The 27,795-nt window shown below is 40.7% G+C and overlaps 1 protein-coding gene across 1 annotated transcript in view; it reads right to left on the bottom strand.

Annotated features, from left to right (window-relative positions):
- Nucleotides 1–22,416, bottom strand: part of LOC118721269 (aromatase) — a 32,663-nt gene extending 10,247 nt beyond the window's left edge. Inside the window, exons 1-4 of the mRNA XM_036442076.2 lie at nucleotides 22,234–22,416; nucleotides 16,664–16,814; nucleotides 4,286–4,440; nucleotides 1,105–1,281 (exon numbers count right to left, since the gene is read on the bottom strand). Of these exons, the coding sequence (XP_036297969.1) occupies nucleotides 1,105–1,281; nucleotides 4,286–4,440; nucleotides 16,664–16,814; nucleotides 22,234–22,378 (628 nt within the window). The 5' untranslated portion in view covers nucleotides 22,379–22,416. The remainder of the gene's footprint in view (nucleotides 1–1,104; nucleotides 1,282–4,285; nucleotides 4,441–16,663; nucleotides 16,815–22,233) is intronic.
- Nucleotides 22,417–27,795: the final 5,379 nt, after the last annotated feature.

Genomic DNA, 27,795 nt, shown 5'->3' with positions numbered 1-27,795 from the left:
GATGTCTTTCTGCAGTGGCCTTTCCTGACCACTCTTTCCTTGAGAACTGACATCCATTTCCACTGACCTGTCCCTTCACGTACTATCCCTTTACTCTGCTTTGTTTTTTTCTTCAGAGCACTTATTATTGCTTAATATATTATAGGCAAAGTAATATTGCTTGCTATATTGTTATATATTACCATAAGTATATATAGATTATTACTTGTTTACTGTCCATATATCCACTGAAATGTAAACTCCCTGAAGCCAAGGATTTTGTCTTGTTCACTGCTCTATACCCAGAACCTAGAGCCTGACATGAAATAGGCAATCAATAAATATCTGTTGTATAAATGTATGAATCAATAAACACAGCAAAAATTAATTCAGGAAGAATCACATGAAGCTGGATAATAGCAGGATGGAATTAAGCTCGGTAATTAATGTTTGCTTTTAGGTGGTGGTAGAGTTGCTTGTATGTGTTTTAATGTTTGTTTTCTATAGTAGTAAGGAGAGTGGCTTCTTGAGTGAGATATCTTGCTAGGGTTGCTAAAATGCTAAATGACAAACTGTATGTAAAGCAACTTTTTACACTGCTTGGTACATGGTAGACACTAAAGTACAATAATTAATCATAGCTATTGTACTTATTTCCTGCAGCAGCAAACAACGCCATCATCATCATACAGAGTCAAAATTTTCATAATTAGTAGCTTTGAGGGAGGGGTGTGTATGTATATTTAGGTGTGTGTGTGTGTGTGTGTGTGTGTGTGTGTGTGTGTGTATCATGCCCCAAAAGAATGGTTGAAAATGATTAAATATATCAGTTTGTTTGGTGGGAGGATACATTAACGACCAAGTGAATTGATCACATTTGTGAGTTTTGACTTGGGTAGAATTCTGTTTCCTAGAGCAATGACGAGAGATACAAAAGAAATAGATGGCCCTGCTTTACAGAAATTTGTATCTGAACAAGGCAGACACAATGGGAAAAATACCTTAGGAAACCTTAGAGATGTTGAAAGAAGAACATGTAGAAAACAGAATGGTTTACTTGAGGCTGCCAAGCCTCTTATCCCCTTGTTAAGTAATGTCAAGGCATGAGAATGAAGATTTCCGTACCGTCCAAGGGGATCCCCAGGAAGAGCATGTTAGAGGTGTCCAGCATGATGCACCGCATGAGGGTCAGCACATCGACAGTGCCTGACTCGCTTCTGACCTCCTCCAGCCTGTCCAGGTGCCTTATTATCGATTCAGCACAAATTGTCACCATGCGCACAAGGCCTGGGCCAGACAGAGCTGCAGAGAGTGCATCAGAGAGTGAGCCATGGTGAACTCCAGGACACACACAAGCAGGCGATTTTGGCTTTTTATGTTTAGAGCTTAATCATCCATACTTTTAAATACAATAACTACACATATAAGTACAACATTTTCACATTTTTTAATCTCCCAATTTTCTATAGGAATGGATGAATGAATCTTATTTTAAACAAACTATTCAAAGATAAACTTTTCATGCTATGGTAAATCATTTGTGAGATTGGAAGTGAAACATTTAGTACTGTGGTCATAAATAAAAAAATTAGTGTTTTCTTCATATATACTGTATATATTTTTCTCTAAAGAAGGTTTAGATTTGTCCAGGGTGATATTATTTTATATTTCAACAGGTGGCATGATGTTGCTACAGAACCAGTCAAACTCTACCTTAACTATTTCATCTAATGTGGCTCCTTTTAAATTTAATTTATATGTTTAAAATGCTAGTCTTATTAATATTAAGTTATTAAGAGTGCTTTTCTCTTAATTTTGATTTCTCTTCAAACTACTTTCAGATTTATTTTACTTAAACAATGTCATAATAGCTAAGTGATTCTTTGCTTAGCCGTCTTCCCCCCTGGTCTGGGAATTCTTTAAGGGCAGTAACAACCTGCCATTAGCACTACATTTTAAGTCCATAGTACTTAGTGGTCCTCAAAACATATTTGTTGAATAGACGAGTGCATAAGTGGATAAGTGAATGAACGAAAACAGGTAGAGTGCACTGGCTCTGATCTCACCCTCTGCTCTGCTCCTGACCATCTGAGTAGCTAATGGCTTCTGATGGTAGATGATCTATCTTGAGATTTTAACTCTTAAAGCCCCCCTATCTCTCTTTATTCTAAGAGCAATCTTCCTTTTTATGTTTTTTATTATTCATACTTGCTATTAAAGTTAGGGTCCTTGAGCCACACTGGCCAGGGCCTCTCAGTGTGCTTTAGATGGCCTATTGGTCTGTTCTCTGTACACTCTGCACACGCCTCAACCACACACATCATTGAGGAGAGTGTTTGGCAAGGTACTCTGCTCCCTCTCCCATTATAAATTCCTTGAGGGCCAGAATCATATCTTGTTTCTTATTATGTTCTGGGCACCTTACTCAATGATGAGAAGACAGTAGTTTGTTAAACAAATGCATGAGTTTAGAGTTTCTATCAATTCCTGCATGTCAGAATAGAGAATAATGGTAATTGCTCCTAAATACCAGTTCACATATTCCTAATACTATAACGACCAAATGATAAAATAAAACTTTTTTTCTATAGAATCTTACAGCATGATTTAAATTTTTTTTTACAATAACTCTAGAATTCAAGTTCTATAGTGTCTATTATACTTGTTAAGATTAAGGAAATTAAGTTCAGAGAGGCTGAGTGACTGGTCCAAGATCATATAACTAGTAAAGTGGCAGAGCTTAGAATAGAATCCACAATCTATAATCCTGTACTCTATACTCTTTTCATTAACCTATTCTGTAATTTTGTCAGGCATAAGAGGACTTATCTGCCCCAATATGAATAGTCATCCAGACCCTAATCCCTGGAATTTGTTAATATATGTTATCTTACATGGAAAAAGGGACTTGGCACATATCATTAAAATTAAGGACTCTGAGATGGGGAGAATATTGTGTAGTATCTGGGTGGACCCTCCTAATCATGTAAGTCCTTAAAAGCAGAAAACCTTTTTAAGATGAGGTCAGAAAGAGATGTGATGATAGACGGATGGTCATAGAGATGTGATATAAAAAGGATTCAATCCACAGAGGAAGGGGCCACATGCCAAGGAATGTGGGTGGCTTCTGAGGCTGGAAAATGCAAAGAAACAGATCTCCAAGGGAGCTTCCAGAAAGAAACACATCTCAGTTGATGCCTTGGTTTGAGCTCAATGAGACTCATGTCAGATTTGACATATAGAATTGTAAAATAATATGTTGTGTTATCAGATACCTGTTTTCATTAATTCACTCATCCACTAAGTTTGTGGCAATCTGTTATTGCAGCAAGAGGAAACTAATACAACAGAGTCCACAACAAAGTTGTGTGGAGTCTTTGTGATGGTCAGCTTAGCAGAGGGGAATCAGCACCCAGCGGGAACAGGCATAGCTTTTCCCTGTCTCAGCAGCCATGCAGGAGATATCTGGGTTTCCTGCCAGGCTGCCTGGAGGAAAGAATATTGAAGGTGCATGGTCATACCTAAAATCCATCTGGCCAGTTGCCATCACTGACAACATTTCTAAGGCATGACTGTGTTCCTTGATGTTAATGTCAAAGTCTGTTGGGGGTTATGTATATCCCCCAACAGCTTTATTTCCAGCAGGACTCACTAGATAAGGAGACTTTGGTTCTGCTCTCTGCTCACCCATGACTTGCTATGTTGTACAAAAATCACAACCTCTATAGGACTGTGAATTCAATTATAAAACTCAGAGGCTGATAAAGTGACATATAGAGTCCTTCCCAGTTCTAAACTTCTCTAATTTTATTCACAAGTTGCTTTCTGTTAAAATATCTGGATATAAGCCAGTGATTTAGCAAACACATTGTTGGCTATGTTTAAATCAAACATATGGCAGACACACTCAATTTTTAATTAAATGACCCTAAATTTAGAGCTCTGTCTCTTCTTCATGCCCTTAAGATCGTTTTGTGCGTTAACCAGAGGGATGGAAATTGTGGTAGTTAAAATGTAGGCTCTGGGGTTGTCTCCTATGAATGTTTGGATCATGGACAAGTTGTTTAACCTCCTATTCCTCAGTTTTCTCGTTTGTAAAGGGTAGGTGATTAGAGTATTTTACCACCAAGGGTTACTATGGGATTAAAATATCAAGTATTTAGAACAGTGCCTACTATGTAGTAAATGTATAATGCACATTAGCTCATATCTTTATTTCAAAATTGAAGCAGCAAAATTTAAGAATGAGTTCCATAAAAAGGAATATTCACAGACAAGAGCAGAAGGTAGCCAGGCACCTGATTACCTTTTGTAAAGAAAGGCCGAACAACTTTCCAGAGGTCTGGATTATTGTTAAATATGATGCCATTCTCATGCATGCCAATGCATTGCAGCCCAAGTTTGCTGCCGAATCGGGAGATGTAGTGACTGTGCTTCATTACGTGGAACATGCTTGAGGACCTGCAGAGAAAACAAGCCTTGGAGTTAATTTTTAAAGGGTCAGGAGAAACTCTGGTAATTTTTGACTATAGGTGGCTCTCTTAGCAAATGCATGTTGAGCTACAAGCCATGCATGATTTCTAGTATTCATATTGAATAAGCACTTCTCTTAGCACGAGAACATCCCTCTTCAGTTGAAAAATGTCTTCCTTTTTTTTTACATTGCAAATATTATTTATTTATTTATTTATTTATTTATTTATTTATTTATTTATTTATTTTATTCTCACCTGAGGATATTTTTCCCCCCATTGATTTTTAGAGAGTGGAAGGGAGGGAGGAAGGGAAGGAGAAAGAGAGAAACATCAATCTGAGGGACACATTGATAGTTGCCTCTGGCACACGTCCTGACCCAAGTGTATGCTCTAATCACTGAGTAAACCCAGCAAAGGCTATTTTAAAAATCATTTATTTTATTTTATTTTTCCATCACCATTTATTCCCTCCAAGCCCTCTTCCATCTTCCCCCATAATCACCACACTGTTGTCCATGTCTTTGACTTCTCTCTAAAATCAAGTTTTTGAAAAACTGCTTACATATTAACATCTGGTACTGGGAAGATAAGTGAATAATTTAAATAATTTAACAATCAGAAGGATAAAGGACAACAAGAAAATTATTCTCTTTAGGATAAAGGTTAGGGTGGGTTTATTAGATGGGGTGCAAGCATCACAGGAGAGGGAGAAGGAAGAGCCAGGATGAATGCTGTGTGTGTGAGGACTTGGGCAGGAGATGACTCTTGGGAGGAAAAGTCTGCTGGGAATTTATTTTTTATTTTTTATTTTATTTTATTATTATTTTTTTAAAATATATTTTTATTGATTTTTTACAGAGAGGAAAGGAGAGAGATAGAGAGCTAGAAACGTCGATGAGAGAGAAAGATCGACCAGCTGCCTCTTGCACACCCCCTACTGGGGATGTGCCTGCAACCAAGGTACATGCCTTTGACCGGAATCGAACCCAGGACCTTTCAGTCCGCAGACCGACGCTCTACCACTGAGCCAAACCGGCTTCGGCTCCTGGGAATTTATGAAGTTGAGAATTGTGGGGTAGAGGGAATAAATTATTTTTTCTTCTACCAAGAGAACAATTAAGAAGTGTTGTGAGTGACTGCGTTTTCTGTGAAAAGGGGCCAAGATTGGAAAATAGGAGAGCATAGGGCCCAAGAGAAGCAAACCACCTGGATGAGGGCTAAGTGATGACTGTGGCCATGAACAGCGTGGGTCAGGAGACTGGAAGTCAAAGTTGTCATGAGTTAATAAGCTACCTGTCTGGTGAGTAAGATGAAGGGTATGTGAAAACAGATGGGATGTTTATCACAGAACTGCAAAGATAGTAAGCAGGGCACTTGATGTTTGCTTGTCCATTGTTTTCATAAATGCCAATATTGGGTTGTAGGCATAGACAAACACCACATGGAGAAATCAGATGTGGTTATCTAAAGTATCTGGAAAGAAGTCAGTGCAGTGAGGATACTATTATAGGTAGACAAAATAAGGCCCAGAGAGGTGCAGGCAGTCAGACCCCCAAATCCTCACAGGGCTGCATGGCTATGGCTGAGTGAGTGAGGCAAGAGAGGCCACAGCTCAGCCATCTCCCTCCAAGGCCAGCCTTGTTATACATAAATCCAGAACATGCCATCTCTGAGGTAGGGGCCACAGCCACCCCTGTGCTGCTGGGTAGACAGTTGGGGCACAGAGTTCAAAGAAGACCGCAGAGTCAGTGCTCGGGCATAAACCAGGTCTCATTTATCACCCCCTGGCTCCATTGCTAACAAAGCATGCTCCAACTCTTATTCAGACTCCTCCAAGAGGCATGACAGAAGGCACTTCAAATTACCAGGCCTATGTCACAATATTTATATGTGGACAACATGGCCAAATACAAATTTCCAACAAAATGTAAGCATAGGCAGCTTTACTTCTCTCCAAATATTTTTCTGCAACTTCAAAAATTTCCACACAAGTATATTCAGATTGATAGCAATTTCTTGCAGGTATGAGAAAAAGGGTCCAGGGTTTGAGATTTTAAAAAAGGGCAGAGCCCTGGCCAGTGTGGCTCAATTGGTTGGAGCATCTTCCCATGCGCAGTAGGGTCTCGGGTTTGATTCCCGGTCAGGGGACATGCCTAGGTTGTGAGTCCTATCTCTGGTTGGGGTATGAGCAAGAGGCAACCAATGTTCCTCTCTTCCTCTCCTTTCCCCCATCTCTAAAATCAATGAAGGGTGTCCTTGGGTGGGGATTAAAAACACAAAATAAACAGGTAAAAATAAAAAAGGGGGCAGAGTGGTTAGTAGAGGAAGAGCAGAGGTTTTCTGCAGTGCAACTATAGGAGATTTGAGGATGGCTGAGGCAGGGCATACTGCCATCAGTCTGTGTTACAGTTGTGTGAACAGCGTGGAAGGCAAGCCATGTATGAGGGATGTCCATGTGTGCAGTGGTGGGGATCTGCCACAGGCAGAGCTGCAGTGAGATAGTTCTTGACTTGGGGCTTGAGAACGAATCCACACAGGTCTGCTAGGTAAGTTGAAATAGATCCCCAGAGCTTTTTCCACTTGAGGATTTAGAAATTATCTTATGTTACTGAGACCAGAAAGGAATACAGATATTAACATTGGAAAGGGACTGCACATTAGAGTAGAGAAATAGGAAGAAAATATGCACATTATTGTGAGAAAGCAACATATATTTATAAACATCTCTTTGGTATTTATTACAAAAGAGGAAAACCTGGATTATTTTTGGTGTGCAAGGGATAGAAGATGTAAAGTAATTGTGCAATACCCAATTGTGCAAATTCAAGAGGCATAAAACATCATTGGTGTTATCTTCATTTTAGACAATGTTGTTATTTTTTGGGTGATCTTAATACCCTGTTTCCCCGAAAATAAGACAGTGTCTTATATTAATTTTTGCTCCCAAAGATGCGCTAGGTCTTATTTTCAGGGGATGTCTTATTTTTCCATGAAGAAGAATACGGTACACATTTATTGTTAAATGAAAATAAAGGGAATTTATTACCTGTATACAGTATAGTAGTATGGTAGTTGTCAACACAAACCAGACAAACTGTGAATCCTACAGTATCAAGAATTTACTCATTTATTCAATGACAATCATGTCATCATCTTCTGGAACATCATCATAACAATCCAATTTCTGAATTTCCTGGTGAATTTCTTGACTCCATTTCTTTCAGAATCAGTGGATCAAATCTCTCATGTTTAGCCTAGGTGGGCCTTATTTTCAGGGGGATGCCTTATATTTCACTCAGAAGGAAACCTGTAAGTAGGTCTTATTTTCGGAGGATGTCTTATTTTCGGGGAAACGGTATTTATTCAAGTTTTCATGTGTTTACTGCAAAGCAACTTTGGTTCTCCCTCCTCATTTCTCCACTGAAATTTTGTTTCTCAACTGCAAAATCTCTTACTATGAGGGTTTCCTGAACACATAACTCTCAAACATGGAGTATGGCTGCTATAGTATAATACATGCAACTTGTTCTTGTGAGCCTACTTCTTACACTGGCTGGAGTGACCCGTCTTAACACTTGCTTCTCCCTGTCAAAGTTGACACTTGGCTCCTAAAAGAATGACTATGCCTTAATGAGGTTGTTTTGTTAATGCCTGTGAAAAACACATTCTCATAGAAGACACTGGGCCAAAACAACTCTGTGTGGCTGAGCGGATTAGGCTGTGAGCTAATTAGCCAAACCCTCCCACTTGTGATGGATTCCATAGTCCCATTTAAACTTTAAAAGAAAGCCCCGGAAATAATGGCAGTACCATTAAGTGAAAAAATCATATGTTCAAATCAAAACACTGTATTAAGGAAAATGTTCTCTTGACTTGATTCCAGATAATCATCAAATGATCCCAAGTTTTAGACAAGTTTCCCTCTTCCTAGAAACAAGAACAAAAACAAAAAATCCAGATGCCTCTGTTTATATTTTAGGAAGTTAATTTGGCTGACAAACAGCTAAAATCTTGTCCTGTTTGGAAAAATCATGCTACAGAGAAGACTGAAATTCTTGACAGATTTCAGAACTATAGCTTTTCTTACCTTCCTTGACTTCATTCTATAATTAAAACAGAAAGGAAGTACTTTGTCTATTCTGTATTTACAAATTTATATCTAAAATTTTTTAGTGTTTAGAAGACAAGCCAAACACTATTTTTCTTGCTCTCACCCCTGGAGCTTTTGCATACTACATTAACTGCACTGGCCTGTCCACTTATGTTTTTATTACATAAAATAATTTATGTGGTTCTCTATTGATGGATGTTTGTCCACTTATTTTGAGGAATTACTAATCAATTTAAAAAAGAAAATAAGAGCCCTAGCTGGTTTTGCTCAGTGGATAGAGCATCATCCTGCAGACTCAAGGGTCCCAAGTTTGATTCCAGTCAAGGGCACATGTCCAAGTTGCGGGCTCCGTGAGGGGCGTGCAGGAGGCAGCCTGTCAGTGATTCTCTCTCATCATTGATGTTTCTCTTTCTCTATCCTTCTCTCTTCCTCTGAAATCAATAAAAATATATTTAAAAATAAATAAATAAATAAAACTCATGATTATCATAATGTTTGTTGTTTTTTTTTTTTTTAAAGAAATTAAGAAGCCCCAAACAAACCCAATGAAATGTTAGTTAATAAAGATCTTTTAAAATCAATGTGTCCACTAGGGGGCACCAACATCTCAGTTATCTTGAGTCCCAGGCTCAGCCTTGGCAAAGGACGAAGCTATCAAGACAGAAGTGATACACACAGCAGGCCAAGTGTGACTGGCAGGCAGACAACTAGGTTTTTTTTTTTTTTTTTTTTTTTTTTTTTTTTTTTTTTTTTTTTTTTTATCAAAAGTAGGCTGGCTTTATATAACCAGAATAAATTGGGAAAATGATTAAGAGAAGGTTGGTGAGGAACAAAGAACCAGGCCCAGAGTTCTCTGGCACTCAGTAGCACATCAGCAAACTCGCCCCGCCTGAGCTTGTACCCTGTAACACCAGTTGAGGGAGATGTTATACTGACACGTTGGGAAAGTGAGAATTTCTCATCTTGAGGAGAGACTGAGGGAGTCCCCAAGCTCAGAGGGATAGAGATTAGTGTTAATTGTCTGGTAACTGGAGTAACTGTTCTTTAAACATATAGTAAAAAGATAACATAAAGTAAAAAAAAAAATAAACCTACTGTTTATTTAAAATGGAAAGGAGCCAGAAAGTAAGTTCTTAAGTGGTAAGTGTTGTGAGTTTAAAAGACCCACACGTCTATGGCCAGGTTCAAGAGTAATGAGCACTAGAAATATGGAGGAGACAATTAATGGAATAATTGGTCATACTTGGAAATACTTGCCTTGTCTAGACCAATTCTGTGCCTGAAGTTTATGCTCCCTCCGTCTATCACCTTTTCATTGTCCTTTGCCCTTCTGATATCTTCACTTACCCCAGCTTAAGTACTGAGGTCATTGCAAGAGATCAGACTGTAACCACCCTAACCAAGTGATTACATTAGTATCATTAATAGTGGGACAACCTTTCCTTGTCTCTTGGTATGAAGCAGTATGAAATGCCTATATTACCAAGGAACTATTATTACAAAAATGTTTACCCTGAATCTAATTAAGAATTTAGACTTAATTTTCAATTTATAAGAAATGCAGGGGATAGAAAAATATGTGAAATGACATCATAATGAAACAATGTGAGAAATTCAGAATGTGGGACAGCCTACAAGACAACTGACCTGGTTTTTTCCAAAGATCAATGTCATGGGGAGAGCAAGGGAGGACTACTCTTTTAACTTTCCTGTTCATTTGAACATGTTCTCAATAGAAAATTTGAAAAATATTTTATTATCAATCATTAAAATCACTCTCTTCCATGCATCCTCAATTCCCTTGACCCTTTGCCATAGTTGTTTGGTAAAACCACAATCCTGGCTAAACCCAGTTCTTGGCTTACTCTATGCTTTGCACCTGGCAGTTGAATGGCGCTGGAAACTGCCTCCGACCCCCACCCCCACCCCCAACCCCACCCCTACCACTGCTGACAGGTCTCAGTTACATTTAAGTGGGCCCTTAGTGCAGCTAGCAAATCTGCATTTCCCTAGTCCATTCACTCCCTCACTCACTCTTCCAGATGACTGTTGTATCCTGCCTCCTCTCTCTTCAAATGTTCCATTTCAACTCCCTTCATTCTCAGTTAAATACTTTATTTCCAATTTTACTGAGAAAACAGAAGCAACTGGAATCTCTGCAAGCTCCAACCATCAGGATCTGTGCCCATAGATTCAGCCTTTCCTCCTGTTCCTGTGGATGAAATTCCTACTTTATGGCAAATTGCTTGGGAAATTTATTTCACCTGCTGCCTCCAATTTTTCTTCCCCCATTCTTTACTCTAGTCAGATTTTTGCCTTCACCACTCTCTTGTCCCCACCTTGCTCTTGCCGAGGTTATCTGTGAACTTCCTATTGCTAAATGCAGCACTCAGATCTCTGTATTCACATGTTATGGTTAGCAATCCCTTCTTCACCTGGTGTTCAGACCACCATTCTCTCCTGGTTTTCCTTTCTCTATCTAGCTTCCTTTGCTAGATTCTGACTATGGTGGTGGGTCTTGTAGCCCACAGGAAGGAATATATCTGTCAAGAAGGACTCCTTGTGGTTAACTGTGCCCAAATTCATAATCAGAATCTAGCAGCCATTGTTTACAAGCACACTACATATCAGGGAAAAGCTACAGATTGAGCTGTCAACCCCCCTGCACTGTGCTGCTCACTGAGCCAAACCTTATAAAGGAGCTACTAGAATCGTATTTTGACCAATGGACTGACACCTACCCTGTCTGATCAGAGCTGCATGGCTTTCTTCCTCACTTTCTTTAACTCTTTATGTCCTCGTTTGTATCTTTCCCAACCCATGAAAGCAGCTCCCTAAGACCAATCAAGATGTGCTAATCCAACCATTCAGGGCAGTGCTATTTAGAACAATCAAATGATGTAAATTTGGATTTCTCATTTGCATAAAATGGATCAATCAGGGTCCAAGGTGGGCACTTTATATATGTGAGTCTCCCATTTGCTTTGGAGGTGCACACTTTCAGTTTCCACTGGAGGCTGCCTTTCTGTGGTTTGCAAACTGTTTATCTGAATAAAATGACTCCTTTCACCACACCACAGACTAGGACTCCTGTTGGCATTGGATTGGTAACAGTGAGGTTTTGTTGACAGTCAGAAGGCTTAGACCTTGCTTCTCAACATCCCACTTAGATGTCTACAAGACCTGTCAAGTCAAAATGTCTGAAATGGAATCAAAGTGGATTTCTCCCCATCCCAAACTTGTCCCACCTATCTCACATAAGTCAGTATCTTCATTCTTGCAGGTGTTCAGGCACAAACTGTGGCATCACCTTGACTCACACCCAATATTCGGTCTGTTAGCACCTATGGCTTTGCCTTCAAAATATATCCAGAATTTTATCTCTTCATCTTATTACCTTACTACTCTCACCTGGACCAGCCACCACCATTTCCCCACTAATTTCTCTCTTTGTACCCATCCCTTGTCCCCTCACCATCTTTTCCTAACGATTCTGCTGAAACATGAGGAAGTAAGTCAGATATGTCATTCTTCTGCTTAAACTCCTTAATAGTTCTAAATTTCACTCAGGGTACCAGCCAGAGTTGTTATAATGGCCTGCAAGGCCAACCAAGATTTTGCTATCCTATTCCCTCTGTTACCCCATCTCCACTACTCTTCCACTAGCCATATTGTTATCCTTCTTATTAAATAATACCTCAGTGCCTTTGCATTTGCTGTTCCTTCTGTCTGGAATGTTTTGCCTCTAGGTTTCCGTATGGCTTTCTCCCTCACTTTCTTTAGGTCTTTATTTTAATGCTGTTTCTCAATGAGGTCTGCCTTGACCACTTATTTACAATTGTTCTCCCAACCCTACAATAGACCCTCCCCATTCCCCTACTTTATTTTAATTTTCTGTGTAGCATATATCTACCTGTTAGCTTTGTGAGCAACCATCCTAGTTTGCCTGAGATTGTCCCAGTTTCAGCATTAAAGATCCCACATCCTAGAAAACCCCATAGTTCCAGGAAAACTGAGATGGTTGGTTACCCTACTGATATACTATACATTTTACTTCTTTATTGTTAGTATATTAACAATAGAACAATGTATTTCTATTGGGATAGACAGTAGGGATTTTGGCTGATTTGTTTATGATATCCAGGGAACATAGTAACTTCTCAGTAAATATTTATTTAACAAATAAATGGAGAACCAATAATGACTATGATAACTTAGGATCATCCAGTGTTTAGTATTGAGAATGATAAATTATCAATAATTATATGTTTAAAGAACAAATGAATATGCCCTGGCTGGTATGGCTAGTTGGTTGGAGCGTTGCCCTGTACAGCAAAAGGTCACAGGTTTGATTCCTGGTCAGGGCACATACCCAGGTTGCAGGTTCAATCCCCAGTTGTTTGGGGGGAGTACAAGAGGCAACAGATTGATGTTTCTCTCTTCCTCCCTCCCTTTCCCTTCCTCTCTCTCTAAAGTAAATAAAAAGAAAACATATCCTCAGGTGAGGATTTTAAAAAAATAGTAAATGAATAAATTTCCTAAAACATGTACTATAACCCTAGTTGCTATGTTAATTGCTAATATATATGGAAATATGACCCTAATTAGCATTTCCATTGCTAATTCTGCTTTATGGATGCTATCTACAATTTTTTTTGTACTCATGACAAAAAATAATTTATGTATGACATATAGTGTCATGCACAACTTCTATAGACCCTCATTGATTTAGCACATACCTGATTAGGGAATTATGCATACTTTATGTACAGATGATTAGATGGACCTTTCCCCAAAGCCTGGAGTTGCTCAGGCCACATCCCAGCAACACTCATGCCTGCCCAGCCCCCAGCCTCGCCCCCACCCTGTTCCTGCCCTGAAGTTCTGCACCCTCACCACTTCAGAACTAAACTGGTTAGAAAAGTTGAGCCATAATCTCTACACAGTTATAATGACTATAGATCTCAAACTTTTCAAAAGAAAAAAAGATCTGGCAAACTATTCATATAAAAATAAAAAGCTTTCTGAGGTCCAATGGGGTCTTTTCAAGAGGTACAGGTAGTCCTGGAAGAGACCTGAAGAACAGGCAGGGAAAGGAGATAGGGACAAACATGTCCTATTCCTGTCGGGGGCGGGGTAGGCCCTTAACAAAATTGAGTGGCTCAGAGGCAATTAAAAAGAACACAAAGACTCCAACCAGTGAAAAGCTTGTGAGGACAGGACAAAGAAAGAACTGGAAGAGCTGGGGGAAAGGGCAGGATGAGTTGTGTCCACATCTCCAGCGTGAATCAGTGCCCGACTTGGTTAGGTGGCTACGGTAACTTTTCTAATTAAGACAGTAGAGTGGCTGGATGCCACCCACCCCTCACTGTAATGAGGGTCCCACTTCAGGAAGTGGCTTTGGCTTCCAGGGAATTTATCTGGTGATGTAAGCATCCGGGATCTAAGAGTAATTTCTATTCTGGTTCCCTGCTCCTTTCTCCATGCATCATTCTTCACTCAAATTCTAGTCTAATACAACCACCACCTGAGCTAGACCTAAGGATAACACAATAAGACAAAACCCATTCCAACTCCACTTAGTTTTCCCTCAGCTCTAGGGAAAGGCCTCCTGCTCTGGAAACTTGTTACCTCCTGTCCCCTCTCAAGCTCCTCGGCACATTGGAATAACCCGGAGAGCTATAAACACTGCTGGTGCCTGAGCATTGGGATTTCTAAAACTCTCTGAGTGACTTTAACGTGAGAACCACTGCTCCAGATCCTGAGCTGTGGACAGATAACCTTTTGGATGAATATCCTGTGGGTCACTGTACCTGTCTGGGGCGGGGTGGGGGGAGAGGGTGTGGAGAGAGAGAACAGATGACATGGAAGGCAGATGCTGACTTGAGGGGAGGAAGACAGCTTGCTGTGCTGGGGATGTCCAATCCCCATGTCTAAATGTCATCAGTCCCAGGACATTTGGAGACTGCAGTCAGTTGCAAAAGTGAGTAAAATATTGATTTTTTAAATGAGAATATATCAAATTTTTTCACATTTAGCTGACCAGTTCAATAGCTCAAGAGAATAAAATCCAAGAGTAAGCATGGTCTAGCCCTAAGAGGGTGCTTCTGAAGCTTGAGTGTGCCTCCAGCCACCTGGAGAGCTTGTGAAAATACATCATGGGCCCACCCCAGGCATTCCTATTTAGTGGGTCAGGTTGGGGCCAAGAATGTGCATTTCTAATAAGTTCCCAGGTATGTTGATGCTGCTGGCTGAGGGACCACTCCGTGAGAACCACTGCATTAGAGTGGTTTCACAGTGAACCGAATGAAGTGACATCTCCATCTGAAGCTGTTTACATCAGTTGTGTAAGCATGGTATGCCTTAAAAGTACAAAGTCATCAAACCGAAGGAACAGAAAAAACTGAGGCAAAAAGTGAGGTGTTAGATTGGTCAAAAATAACATTAAAATAGTTAAAAATAATTGGAAAGATAAGACATTTTTCTCCCTCACTTCCTTCTTTCAGGTATTTGGTTCAGAGAATTGGATAATTCTTTGAGGATAATATGGTATTTTATGAAATGATATATGTAATATTGGCCTGAAAAAAATCAATGTAGTTTCCAGAAATGCTTCACTTTACTTCTGGCTGATAATCTTTGTATCTAAAAAAAATCATTCTAATAAATCAGTAAAAGACCCTGGCAATGCCGAGACCGGTTTGGCTCAATGGATAGAGCGTTGGCTTGGGGACTGAAGGGATCCGGGTTCGATTCCGGTCAAGGGCATGTACCTTGGTTGCGGGCATATCCCCAGTGGGGGGTGTGCAAGAGGCAGCTGATCGATGACTCTCTCTCATCGATGTTTCTAACTCTCTATCTCTCTCCCTTCCTCTCTGTACAAAATCAATAAAATATATATTAAAAAAAAAAAGACCCTGGCAAGCCTTAGTTTGTGGATAAAGCCCCATTAAGGATTTTAAATTAAAAAATTCATTAATGAGACTGTTGGCAAAGCTGCTAAAAATCTAGTAAAGATAGCTGGAAGTCTGGTCAAATATGTTCTTTCTGACATTCTCCATTTTCTATGATCCCATATAATAAAAGCCTAATCTGCAAATTGTTCGATTGACCAGGAGTTCAACTGGGACTTTGAATGCTTGCAATGACATAAGCTGACCACCAGGGGGTAGCATGGAACATGGTGGACGTTGGTGATGCGGTGCTTCAGTGGAGGTGCTGCCAGCCCTAATGGGTCCCAACAAGAGTGGGACCACTGTGGGATGGTGGAGCCGGTGAATGGGTGGTACCAGGCCAAGGCGAGGTTCCAGGCAGGGCTGCGAGGCTAGGAGCACGAGCTGGGCCCCAACTCATGCTCCCAGCCTCACAGCCCACCCCAAGGGATTCCACCTATGCATGAATTTGTGCAGTGGGCCTCTAGTTACTAAATAAGAAAACAGGTATTTCACAAAGTTAATTCTGTACAATCAATGCATATTTGATTAATCCTGGAGTGAATTCAATCTGCTAAAGTTATCTAGAAAATATAACAATGGGGGCGGGATCATTCTATTAAGCAATAGTGTTCCTACTTTATTTAATAAGGTCATTCAGCTGGGACACCGGCATGCAGTCATAAATAGCATAGATGACTAGAAGTCAGATGGATGGCTTCTTTATCTACTGTCTACCCTTCTAGTGGTGCCCAGTAGCTTGGTATTAGAAACACACTAGCAAACTGGTACTGTCAGATTTTTGTCTCAGGAATGCTTAGGAAAGCAGAAAAGATAATGCCTCTTTCTAAAGAATGTTAAGTTGAAACCAGACCATCTATATTCTCCACATTCACTGATTAGAGAGATTGTGAATACTTTCCCAGCTTTCCGGAGTTCTTTATCTATGTAGCGCTGGCTTCAGGCAAAGCCCATTCATTGTTTGTTCCACTTGTTTGCAATGCTAGATTTTTTTACCTAGGAATGTCTCACTTTCACTGAACTAATGAAAACACAGCCTCAGGAACAAAGATGGCAAGATACCAAAATAAGTAAGTTTGTTTTTTGAATAGGAAAAAGCCCAGCTTTGACTTTAAAAATGGGTCTCTGATTATTAATAGACTTACTTGCTGATAATGAGTGTTTCCTCTCCACATACCCAGACTCTAATGAACTCTCCGTACATCTTGTTGTAGTAGTTGCAGGCACTGCCAATCCCCATCCACAGGAACCTGAAGTGGGAGATGAGGGGCCCAATTCCCATACAATAGCCAGGACCTAGGAAAACCATCAAGTCACAGTCAGCATTCCAGTTACATCAAAAAGAGAGGCTGCTTTTCTACTGCTGTTCTTGTTCTTTTTATACCTAAGTGTTTTTTTTCACATCTCCTGATGTATATCTGTGAATCACTAAAAATTAAAACAAAACAAAACAAAACAAAACAATAAGCTTAACTAGAATTTCTTTACCCCTCCATGAGTAAAAAGAAATTCATTGTCCACACCATACTAGTTCCATTTGGTCTCAATCATTTCATTTAGAATGAACTAGAGCATGTGTCTACTGTTTTCTTGCCATGTTAAATGATGTCACTGAGTTTCAAATACAAGTTAATCAGTCTGTCAGTTATAAGCATAGTCACCAGGGAAAATGACAAACTGATAGATTTGTTTGACTGCCTAGTTTTGTCTGAAAACTTTTGGTTTAAATCCCCCAGTTGACCTAATGGGTGGATCAGAATTAGGTTGTAGTTTTGATATAAACTTTTATAAAAGTGTAACCTTTTAAACTAAGAAAAACATGGTCTGCAAAGGTAATGTCCAAACAAATAATATTCATTCTTCAAAAAGTACTCAGTTTAAGAAAAGAATATTAAGCTAAATCTCATTAGGCAAAATAAAGCTAAAACTTGAAGTAGGCAGTGAGTCTGATCAGTTTTTAGACTAGAGTTTTAGTCCTTCAATGTGGTTTTACTCAGCGACTTTCATCCTTGCTTATGCAGACAAAGATAGAATTTTAAAAAATTAATTGGTTTATTGATTCTAGAAAAAGATGCAAGGAGAGAGAGAAATACTGATTTATTATTCCATATATTTATGCATTCATGTATAAATTGGTTGATTCTCATATATGCCCTGACTGGGAAGGTGCTCCAACCAACTGAGCTACCCCTCCAGGGCAGAATTTTGAAGATAGGAATTCAGTGAACAACTATGGAATTTTCTGTTGCTTATATCAGATATCAAACTTGGTAGCTTGAATTTACCAGTGGTGGTGAAAAGTTAGATAAAGGCTTTAAAAAAAGATTTTAGGAATTTATGTATAAAGTATTAGTTTTCTAAATCTTATTCTTTAATTACATTCTGTTAGTGAAATAGTTATAAAGCAAAACATGCACAACTGTGTGAGGGAGTATTCTCACTTTATGGGCAGTAGTTGTGTAATAATAATCTAAGCTTTTTTTTTTGAGTAAACTAAATTAGATGTTTAGTTCCAAATTTGGCAGACCAAGTTCTTAATTATCCAAGAGTTGCATTAAATGTGGGCAAGACTGTTAGCTGTTTTTCTTTAACATGAAGAACTTTGTTCACATCTATAGAAGAAAAACATTTTCAAAAGGTTCTTAATCTTTTATACTAATAACACTATATTATAAGTAGATAACTGACTTTATATAAAATAATTTCATTAAGTTCTTAAAAAGATTTAAATAAGCAAGTTTAGTTGAATATGTATTTCCTTAAAAATGTCATGAGATATACTAACCTGCTATCAATTGAAATATGCATAACAAAATACTTGAAACATTGTAGATGACTCATAAATGTTTTCTGAATGAATTTCTTAAATTAATTAGGTGTATATATAATATTGAAAATAAACTTTTACATGCCATTCTTTTTAGAGTATTTTAGGTTGCACTTACATTTTTATAAAAATAGAAAAATATCATTGTATCAAATACATTCATTCCAAATGAGGTCAAACATCTGGCTATTTGGAAGTAGATTTATTCAACATTTGCTTCCTCAATGTCCTAGACTCATGAGAAACAAAGGCTGCACTTTTCATTTTTTATCTAAAAAGTTTGGGAATCACCATTCAAATATAAAAGATGACAGTGCAGAGTTTTGTCTACTCAAAAGGGAGACTGCAATGAACTTTACTTAGGTTGGAAACATGAGTGTTCTAAGCAGAAGAGAATCAGAGTGTTGGGTCCTTTAGTGATCATTCATATGTCAACTTAATTCATCCAACAAACACTTACTGAAACCCAACTAGGTATAGACACTAGCTCCAAATTAGGAATTAGAGTGTAAGTAGGTCCCCAGCAGAATCCCGGCAGGAGGGGAGAGTATGTAAAGAAAAAGTGCAAAATCAAGCAATTATAACACAGTATAATCCTTTCATTTACACACATATCTTACCCCTTCCAGCCAGAGAGAAGAATGCTCTAGGAGGGGAGAAACTTCAGTAGGAAATTAGGGAAATACTCTGGTTGCAGCCACATACTAAGCTGCTCTCTGCCTCTAGGTTTTGGAGGTGCGTATCTAGACATGCAACATATGCAGGAGCCGTTTTCACCCTAAGAGAAGCAGTAGTAAATGCTTGACTGCAATTTAGTATAGAGACAGCCTTTGTGAAGCCAACAACTGGGCCTCTTTCCTGCTATCTAATGAAAAAGCTGTTGTATGAAAGGTATTTCACACTGGTTATACCCGCTAAGAGAAGCCTGCACACACGGATGTTCATAGCAACACTATTCACAATATGCCCCAAACTGAAGACACCCCAAATGCCTTTCAACAGTAGAAACAATAATTAAATATAAGATGTTTGTGTAACCACAACCCATATGAACTACAGCTACAGGCCACCGTGAGGATGAATCTTACAAGTATAAAATTGAGCAAAAGAAGCAAGATAGAAGAGCAAGTAATATAGGATCCCATTGCTAAAACATTTAAAATCAGGCAGCACTAAACTACATATTGTTTGGGATGTGAAATTAGGTGGTAAAACTGTAAAAAATGCAGGGAGTAATTGTCACCTAACAGAAGCACGTTTACCGTTGCGGGGAGAGAGGGTATGATTGAAAAGACACAAGAGATGTTTTTGGGAACTCTGCTGACATTCTATTTTTTGTCCCGGAGCATGATGGCATGTTTATTTGTGCTCTATTCCATAAAATATTTTCTTAGAGGAGAAAAGAGAATGTATTGCTGTGTCCTTTCCCCTGGGTCCCCTGTGGGGACCTGGTGCCCAGAGCAGAGAGAGGCTCTGGGGGAGAAGACCCATGTGCAAGGTTGGGGAATGGCTGTGTGTTTTGGGGAAAGAGCTGCCAGGTGCCAGGAACTGTGAATCTTGCACAAAGATCGGTGAACTCTTAGCATTTCCCCAGAACTGAAGTTTTTAGAGCTCCTAATTCCTCACCCAGACTCTCATAGCTCTCCCTGGCATGGAGTCACTTGTCTGTGTATCATCTCTATACCCCCATGTCTCCCTCACCTCCCAGAGCCTGATGTAGCAGGGACAGTCACTATATGTGGGTTAAAGAAGCTTAGACTTGAGTCCGAGTTTCATCACTTAGTAGACATGCAATATTTACCCTCTTTTAGTTTCAGGTTCTTTATCTGCAAAATAGGCAGAAACACACCCACCCCACCAGAGTGCTATGAGGATCACAAGAGAAAATGTGTATGAAGTTGCTGTGTTGTAAACTAACTTAAACTTAAGGGCTTTGAATCATTGCACCTTCTTAAGCTCCTTTGGCTTTTGCTGACTCTGAGCTTCCCCAAACCTAAAATTGAGAACCCAGAGAGAACAGTGACGAGAGGGAACTGGCCAAAGGAGTTTAGAAGTATTGGTTGAAATTAGCCCAGGAAAGCCAATTTCCTCACTTTTCCTACCCTAACAAGGAACATGGGATCTTAGAGTCTGTGCCACAGAGGATTCTGAGCAGACCTCACATTTTCAAAGGGAAAGCCCGGACCTAGAAGATCCCTGGCTAGCAAAATGAGCAGCCACGTGGGAAGTAGGGCTTCTGGTTGCCCCATCATACATGCACTTTCACTTTCCATGCAGCTGGGCATCTGACAATAGCTGTAAGATGGGGAGATTGGACTTCATGGTTTCTCATTTTTGTCAAAATCATTTGCTGGGCGCAGCAGATCGCCTCTCTGGGACTCAGTATCTCCTTCTGTCATATGAAGGTGTTGGGCTTATATCTGTGGCTCTCAACCCTGGCTGCTTAGGAAAAATCACTTGGGGAGATTTTTTTCAAATATCAGTCTGGGGGCCCCTCTTCAAGTGTGGCTGAGAGCCACAGCACTATGTGACCTGGCAGTGTATGGCAGCATGATGTCCCCTGCCCACAGCAGGGGCAGAAAGCGTGGCCACCGAGGCTCCTGACCCATAGCTCCAGGGATGCCAGTTCTCATACTTGCCCCCTAGATTGACCTCCTCACTCATGGGGCTGAGGGAATTCTGCCACCACCTGCAGCATAAACGTGTGTGTGTGTGTGTGTGTGTGTGTGTGTGTGTGTGTGTGTGGCGGGAGGAGGGATTAGTTTAAAATGCACCTACTTCACCTCCACTATTCCTGGAATCTGACCGGGGAGCCCACTGGGGAAGAAGAAGTTCAGTGAGAAAGGATTTCAAGTTAAAGACCATGGAAGAACCTTCCCTCAGACCCCATCAGGAGTAGAGAAAAAATTAAATGTTTTGTTAAATTGGGCATCACAGTAACCTAAAGTACCAGGCTGAATTAGACAGAGAGACAGGCAGTTCTCTGAAAATTCTTAAAGAATCCAGACACAGGGCACTTTGCAACGGTTCCATACTCCAGCTCTAAATTACTCTGTGTTGAGGCACACCGCTCTTGGAAGTGTGTAATGACTATGCTCCTGTAAAGGATATAGTGTAATGACTATAGCCTTACTGTACAGCTCATGGGATTGGGGCAGATGCCTGCCACAAGGAATTTTCACTGAAAACTAAAAAACTAGTCTGATATTTCTGGTTCATTCTGAATTAATCTGATGGTGGTGGAGTGCTAGGGGTTTCTAGTGAATTTATCTGGTTATTTATATTATACTCTACTTTTGATGGACCCACAGATCTTGTTGAAGAATCTATCCTGGTGTGATGTTCAAAGGAAATTGTAGTGGTCCCCATTCTTCCAACTGCCCAGGTCTCATCCAGTTCTTATGGTGGCACTGTTATCACCCCCCTCCCCTTAAGAACATAAGAAAATGAAGAGAAAGCAGGGAGAAGGCTTGGATGAGGCAGAATGGGAAGGAGAAGGAAAGGAGTACAGAAGGTATTCCAGAGACTTTTCCACTTTCAGAGCAAAATTGGTATGAATTTGAATCCAACAAATAAACAACAACAACAAAAAAAAAACCCTGAATTTTTACCTTACTCCTTCCAGTCTCAAACTTACATGTTAAAGGGTTTGTGCCAAGTCTGCCTTACCAGAGATAATTACAGAGTAGAAGGTGTTATCTAATATATTTTAAAATAATTTTTAAAATGTACAGATAATTTATATCACAATTTTCACCTGAGTCTTCATTTGCTAATGTTGCTGTGGGATTCAGCTCTCTCCCCAGGTCTTTTTACAAAATTTTCTTTACCCTCATGGACCCAAAACCCAAGTAAATAATCTTAGACACAAAATAAATGATGACTTACCTGGGATTGAAGATGTGTCCTCATAATTCCAGATCAAAAAAAGAAAGCCAGTGAGCAGCAGGATGGGCATGGTGGCAACAGGAACAGCTTCGGGCACTACGTTGGTAATGTTATAATGCACTGGGTTCAGCATTTCCAAAATCATACTCTGTTCCTCTAGCTCAATGGAGGCAAGTTAAAGTCCTGTGGAAATCGAAGGGGCCGAAAAATTAGAGAATTCCCCAAGAGATATAGCTAGGACTCCTTCCCTGGAGAAGATGCTGTACTGTAGAGAGCTGCACTTGGTTTTATACTGTGATTGGACACTTAGACAAGACAAATTTGACTTGTGGGTACAAGTCAAAACAAGCAAGCCCAAGAGAGATCTTTTGGCTTGACATGCAGCATTTCTGACCTTGATAGAGTCTCAGGTTCATTTAGACGCTTGGTCTGATAGAACCTTATCATTTTGCCCTTGAGTGGATAGAGTGACTGAATTCCCAATCGAGAGCCACATTTCTTACCAAAATACCAAAAAATGAAGAGGTGGAGTCATTCTGTGACTTCATCAGCAGATTTTCTGAAGGCAATCTTTTCCCCTTGCAGCCAAATCACTTTTTTTTTTTTTAAAGCAATCCCCCCCACACCCTTCCTTGCTCAAAATTGCTTTTCCCAAAGAATAAGCTTCTCTAGCAAGCATGTGTTTCTTGGTCATCAGTGAGGCATTCTCAGAGCCCCCCATTAGATTGTCTATTGAATTCAAGTTGACTCACTGAGGACAAGTGAGGCTTAAAACATTTTGCATCACAGGCTGAATTAAGCAATGCCTGTGGGGGCCAATGTCCGAGGTAATAGGAAAGAAGAATGGGTGAGAAAGAATAAAGAGGAGGAGAAAGAACAGGAATTGGAAGGAGGAAGAAAAGAAAGGACAAAGTAGAATGCCACCTGCGATAGATAGGCTCAGGTGCCACTCAGCAACCTTGCTCCTCACGGCAGCTAATCTCCTGTGTAAGATGATTTTCAGTTTGATGATTTGCTGGTTCTGTTTTTCAACAACATAACATTGAGCCTGTCTTTACAGTAAGGTTTCCTAATATCTATATTCTCAAGAGATAGTTTCAGAGATGCTGATTTGTTGAAGTTACCTAGATTGGATAGATTTGTAGGGAGAGGAAAGAGCACCATTCAATGCAGTTTCCCAGGGGCTGATGACTCCTTCAGGGTTTATCTTCCCTTAGAAAGTGCCTGAAGTTTCCAGGACTTGTAATGGCTCTGAAACAGATTTTGGTTGGGTTTTATCTAGTAATAAAGTGCTAGATTCTTAGCCAGGGCTTCTAATTGGATTTTAGGGACTCTGTGAACTCCCTGAAATGCTGCATAAAATGCTGTATCTGCTCATCTGCCCCTTTTTAGGGGGAAAGAAGCTAGACCTCTCATCACATTCTTAGAGACTGTGTACTAATAATTCTCCCAAGACCCATATGAGATCTTAATCATCCAACCCAGGACCCATTTCTAACAACTACTTTCATTTGCTTGATTCAGTTTATTTTCCCACTTTTTAAGTAATCATTAACAGTTAAGTGTAAGACACTAAAAATACCTGTACATGTATTGAAAAGTTAGTGTGTTAGTGTGTGTGTGTGTGTAAAGTAGAGACTGGAATTCAGCAGTGTTTTTGTAATTATCTGGTTCCTTTGCACAGGTTGAGTTTCTTGGTTTTTAATTTCCAGAATGGAATTTGATATTCTGAGTAAGCTCCTGTGACTTTCTAATAGCAGGACCCTCCAGGTTTCTATTCATATTGATGAAACTTGAAACCAGTGTTAAAAGTGAAAGTGATTGTGACAAAAAGGAGGATGATGTCACAAAGGAAATGATGCTGGCAGAAAACTTCACATTAAAGGAACTCTGAGATATTTCACAACGTTGAAAACACAAGGGATAAAATATTGGGAGCTGATGGAAATTTATAAAGGAGTATGACAATTCACCAATGTGCTCACCAAGGTATGCTCCCTTGGTATCCTAAGTTATACAAAGAAGGCATGACCTGTTCAAATTCTCTTTATATGTGTGCTTTTTAAACAAAGAAAACCCTAAGAATTGCAGTATTTCTAATGTTTTAAATTATAGTGTATTAAATATTAGTTTTACTATTTTCCCCCATTTTCCTATATATTAAAATCCTACAGTAAGAGTTTTCACTGTTTCAACAAAAATGTGGAAGGTCACAGCAGTGATTTTTCTCTCTTGGTTTTGATTTGGCTCAGTTTCAGCTTATGTGGTGTCACTTTTACAATCCCACATTATTGTGGGAGGTGAGGATTCTTTGATGTCTAAACGTTTAGTGGGGCTAAGAAGCTCGGTTTCTCATCTTCCTAAAAAGTTCAAGATGACTCAAAGTACCATTTAAAGACCTGAAAGGCTAAGATTTTTAAAATTGATCTTTTAGGTAGAGAAGGGGAGGGGGGGAGAGAGAGAGAGAGACCAATTTGTTGTTTCAGTTATTCATTGGTTGCCTCTTGTATGGGCCCTGATCAGAGATGGAACCTGTAACCTTGGTGTATCAGGACTATGCTCTAACCAATTTAGCTAGTCAGCCAGGGCAGGATGAGATTTTTTTTTATGCTAACAAAGCATTTTGCTATATGTCAGGCACTTTACAAATATTAAGCCATTCATCCTCACTGAAGTCAGGTGATGAAACTGAGGCATAATCCTAGGGCACCCAACTTGTGGAAGAACTTGGATTGGAGTTGATATAGTCTGTCTCTAGAGCCCATGCCTTTTTTTTAAAAAAATATATTTTTTATTTCATGAAGGGAGAGAGAAATATCAGCGATGAGAATCATTGGTCAGCTGCTTCCTGCATGCCCCTACTGAGGACTGAGCCAGCACCCATGGCATATGTCCTGATCAGAATTAACCTCCTGATTCATAGATAGATGCTCAACCACTGAGTCACACTGGCAGGACCAGAGTCCATGCTTTTAATCATGCCATTTTGTTGCTTATAATGGGATTCATTCGGTCCTTACATTCAGGGACTATTTATTTATTTATGGCTTCATTCTTTTGTCTGTTAGCAAATGTTTATTGAGGGTCTACACTGTACCAGGCATTGTGCTACCCACTTTAAATGGCTTTGATCGGGACCAAGGGGTACAGAGGGAGAAGCAGAGAGGATGGGGGTGGGGTGGTGAGGCTGATGAGGGAAGCCCATACCTCCGGGTCCTAGACCTGCAGACACCTAGCACCCCAGCTGCTCATCCCAGCTGGACCCTGGCCAAGCTCACAATGCCTGCTCTGAGGGCACTTTCAACACAGCCCTGCCAGGAAAGGGGCCTTCACATGCCACTGGGAGATGGAAAAGGAGAGAAGGTCCCAGAGCAAGCCCCCGAGGTGAAAGGAGCAGGGCCACCCTCCTGGACCTCCTCCAGGCACTGGGAGCTTCCCAAGCCCTCACTTATCTTTTGAATCCTGAATTGGAAGAAGGCAGATAAGACAAGCCCTTGTGAGTGACATCTGAACCCTCACTGCTTCGTGAACTCTACCTTCCAAGTGGACGGGAAAGGGCTGGCTACATTGGTCACAGTACCAAGAATGAGGGGGGGGGGCCCTTAGGGGCAAAGAAAGGTCAATCATTGACCAGCTCTGCCTCAGACCAGCACCCACGGAGCCACAGGGGTCGCCATGGTGGCATAGCCCAACCAGGGCACAGTGTGGCCCTTTCAAGTTCCCAACTTGGTCAGGAGGTGGGAAAGTAAGACAGAGGGAAGAATGGGGAAGGTCAGAGAAGGCAAGAGGTCAGATGAAGGGAGCAGGGAGATGGAGTGGCTTCCATCTAAGGGTGGCTTCTCCGTGCACCTTCAAGACCCCACAGTCTGTCTAAAAGACTCTGAGTTGGTGCTGAGAGACAGAAATGTTTCTGGGACAGAAAACAAAAAGTTGGTAGTGGGCCCCCAAAGAAAAGGACATGAGGCAAACTACAGGAAGGTTGTCCTGGCCACATGGCAGCCACGTGGCCTCAGCCGGGAGGACTCAGAACCGTAGGGAAGCCAAACAGCAGAGTAGGAAGGTGCGACTCTGGACTGGGCCACAGATGCCCCTTAGTAGCAGAGCAGCTTTGGTCCAGGGTGAGGAGGAGCTGCAGGAACTCCAGGTGAGAGCCTCTAGGAGAGTTGTGGAGCGGGGGCTCACCCCCATCCTGGACCTCAGCCAGTTACCCTGTTCCCACTCTTAGCATCAAAGGAGTGGGGAGAGCAGCAGCCTTATTCAGGGACTTTTTAATAATTTCTGTTCATTCCTAGGCTATTCAGAATGACTCCCTTTAAAGAATAAGCTTTATAGACCTCAGAAAAAAGATTATCTTCTCCTTGTGTATTGGTTTCCTGTTTGGTAGGACATTCTGATAGGCCTTTGAATGGTGGTACCAGAACTTCATAGAGGCTACTTACATGTGTTGGGTGCCAGGAATCCTCTCCCCTCACCCCCATGCATATGTATACATATAATTTATACACACAGGCATTTATTTGCAGGGTGGTCTCTACTGCCCACTTGCTGAGGTATCCCACAATGAGCTCTGGCCACCTAATGAACCAGACCTGTACTCCTTTGCTGCATGGAGCTGCGGGTATCCTAACACCTTCACTCAATGCCTCACCACCTCAGGGCAAGGAATTACTAGTGCTAGACCCAGAGCCCCTAGTCTGAGTGGGCCAAAGGCCCTTAGAGATATAGCAGAGCCTTATGTCCTGGTGGCTTTGGGAACAGGACACACCATGGACCCACAGTGCCAAGATAGGCACCCAGATGCCCTGAGATAGCCCAGACTTTCTGCAGGTTCCAACCTTGCAGAAGTGCTGCCTAGCCTGGCCAGACACTTCTAAATCCTACCTTGCAGAATAGAGGCCACCTGTCCAGCAGGGAGATGACCTGACCACCTTGGATGTCAAGCCTGCCCTTCTTCTCATTCTCTCCAGCACACCTGGTTTGTTCTTCTTTATACCCCCACTCCCAGAGAAATGAGACCCAACCATCTGTTTCATCTTCTGATTTGGCTGGGCTGCTGTTAGGAGAGAGACAGATGTGATCTCAGCCACCCAGGGCTGACCAGGTCTTGGAGGGGAAGGTATAGACTCTTATTGAACAGTTTCCCAGGCCAGAGAGTGTCCTGTCTCAGGGAGGGGCTGCTGAGTGGGGCTGAGAGCCTGAAGGGATAAGAGTCGGGGGAGAATGAGCATGATGCAAGGCAGAAAGAATGATCAGCAAAGAACAGAGAGAAGGCTGGTGACCCAGGGCTCAGAGAGTAGGGGAGTGGAGTTTACTGGGAATGGAGATAGTGATAGGGAACACCTGTGCAAAGCCTTGTAGGCACATTAAAGATAATAGAATTTGTCCTAAGAGAAATGAGGAGCCATGATTTGAACCTCTTTAAACAGGGGGTCAACAAATAACCCATGCCTACTGTTTCCATTTCCTTTCTATTTCCTCTTTTTAAAACTCCAGGCTTTTGCTTCAACTACACTCATACCAGTCTCTCAGAAGTTACATATGATCTTCCTACTGCCCAGTCCA

The sequence above is a fragment of the Pipistrellus kuhlii genome, unplaced genomic scaffold (genome assembly GCF_014108245.1).
Source record: "Pipistrellus kuhlii isolate mPipKuh1 unplaced genomic scaffold, mPipKuh1.p scaffold_m20_p_1, whole genome shotgun sequence".
NCBI lineage: Eukaryota > Metazoa > Chordata > Mammalia > Chiroptera > Vespertilionidae > Pipistrellus > Pipistrellus kuhlii.
This window is presented reverse-complemented; position numbering and strand designations above follow the sequence as displayed.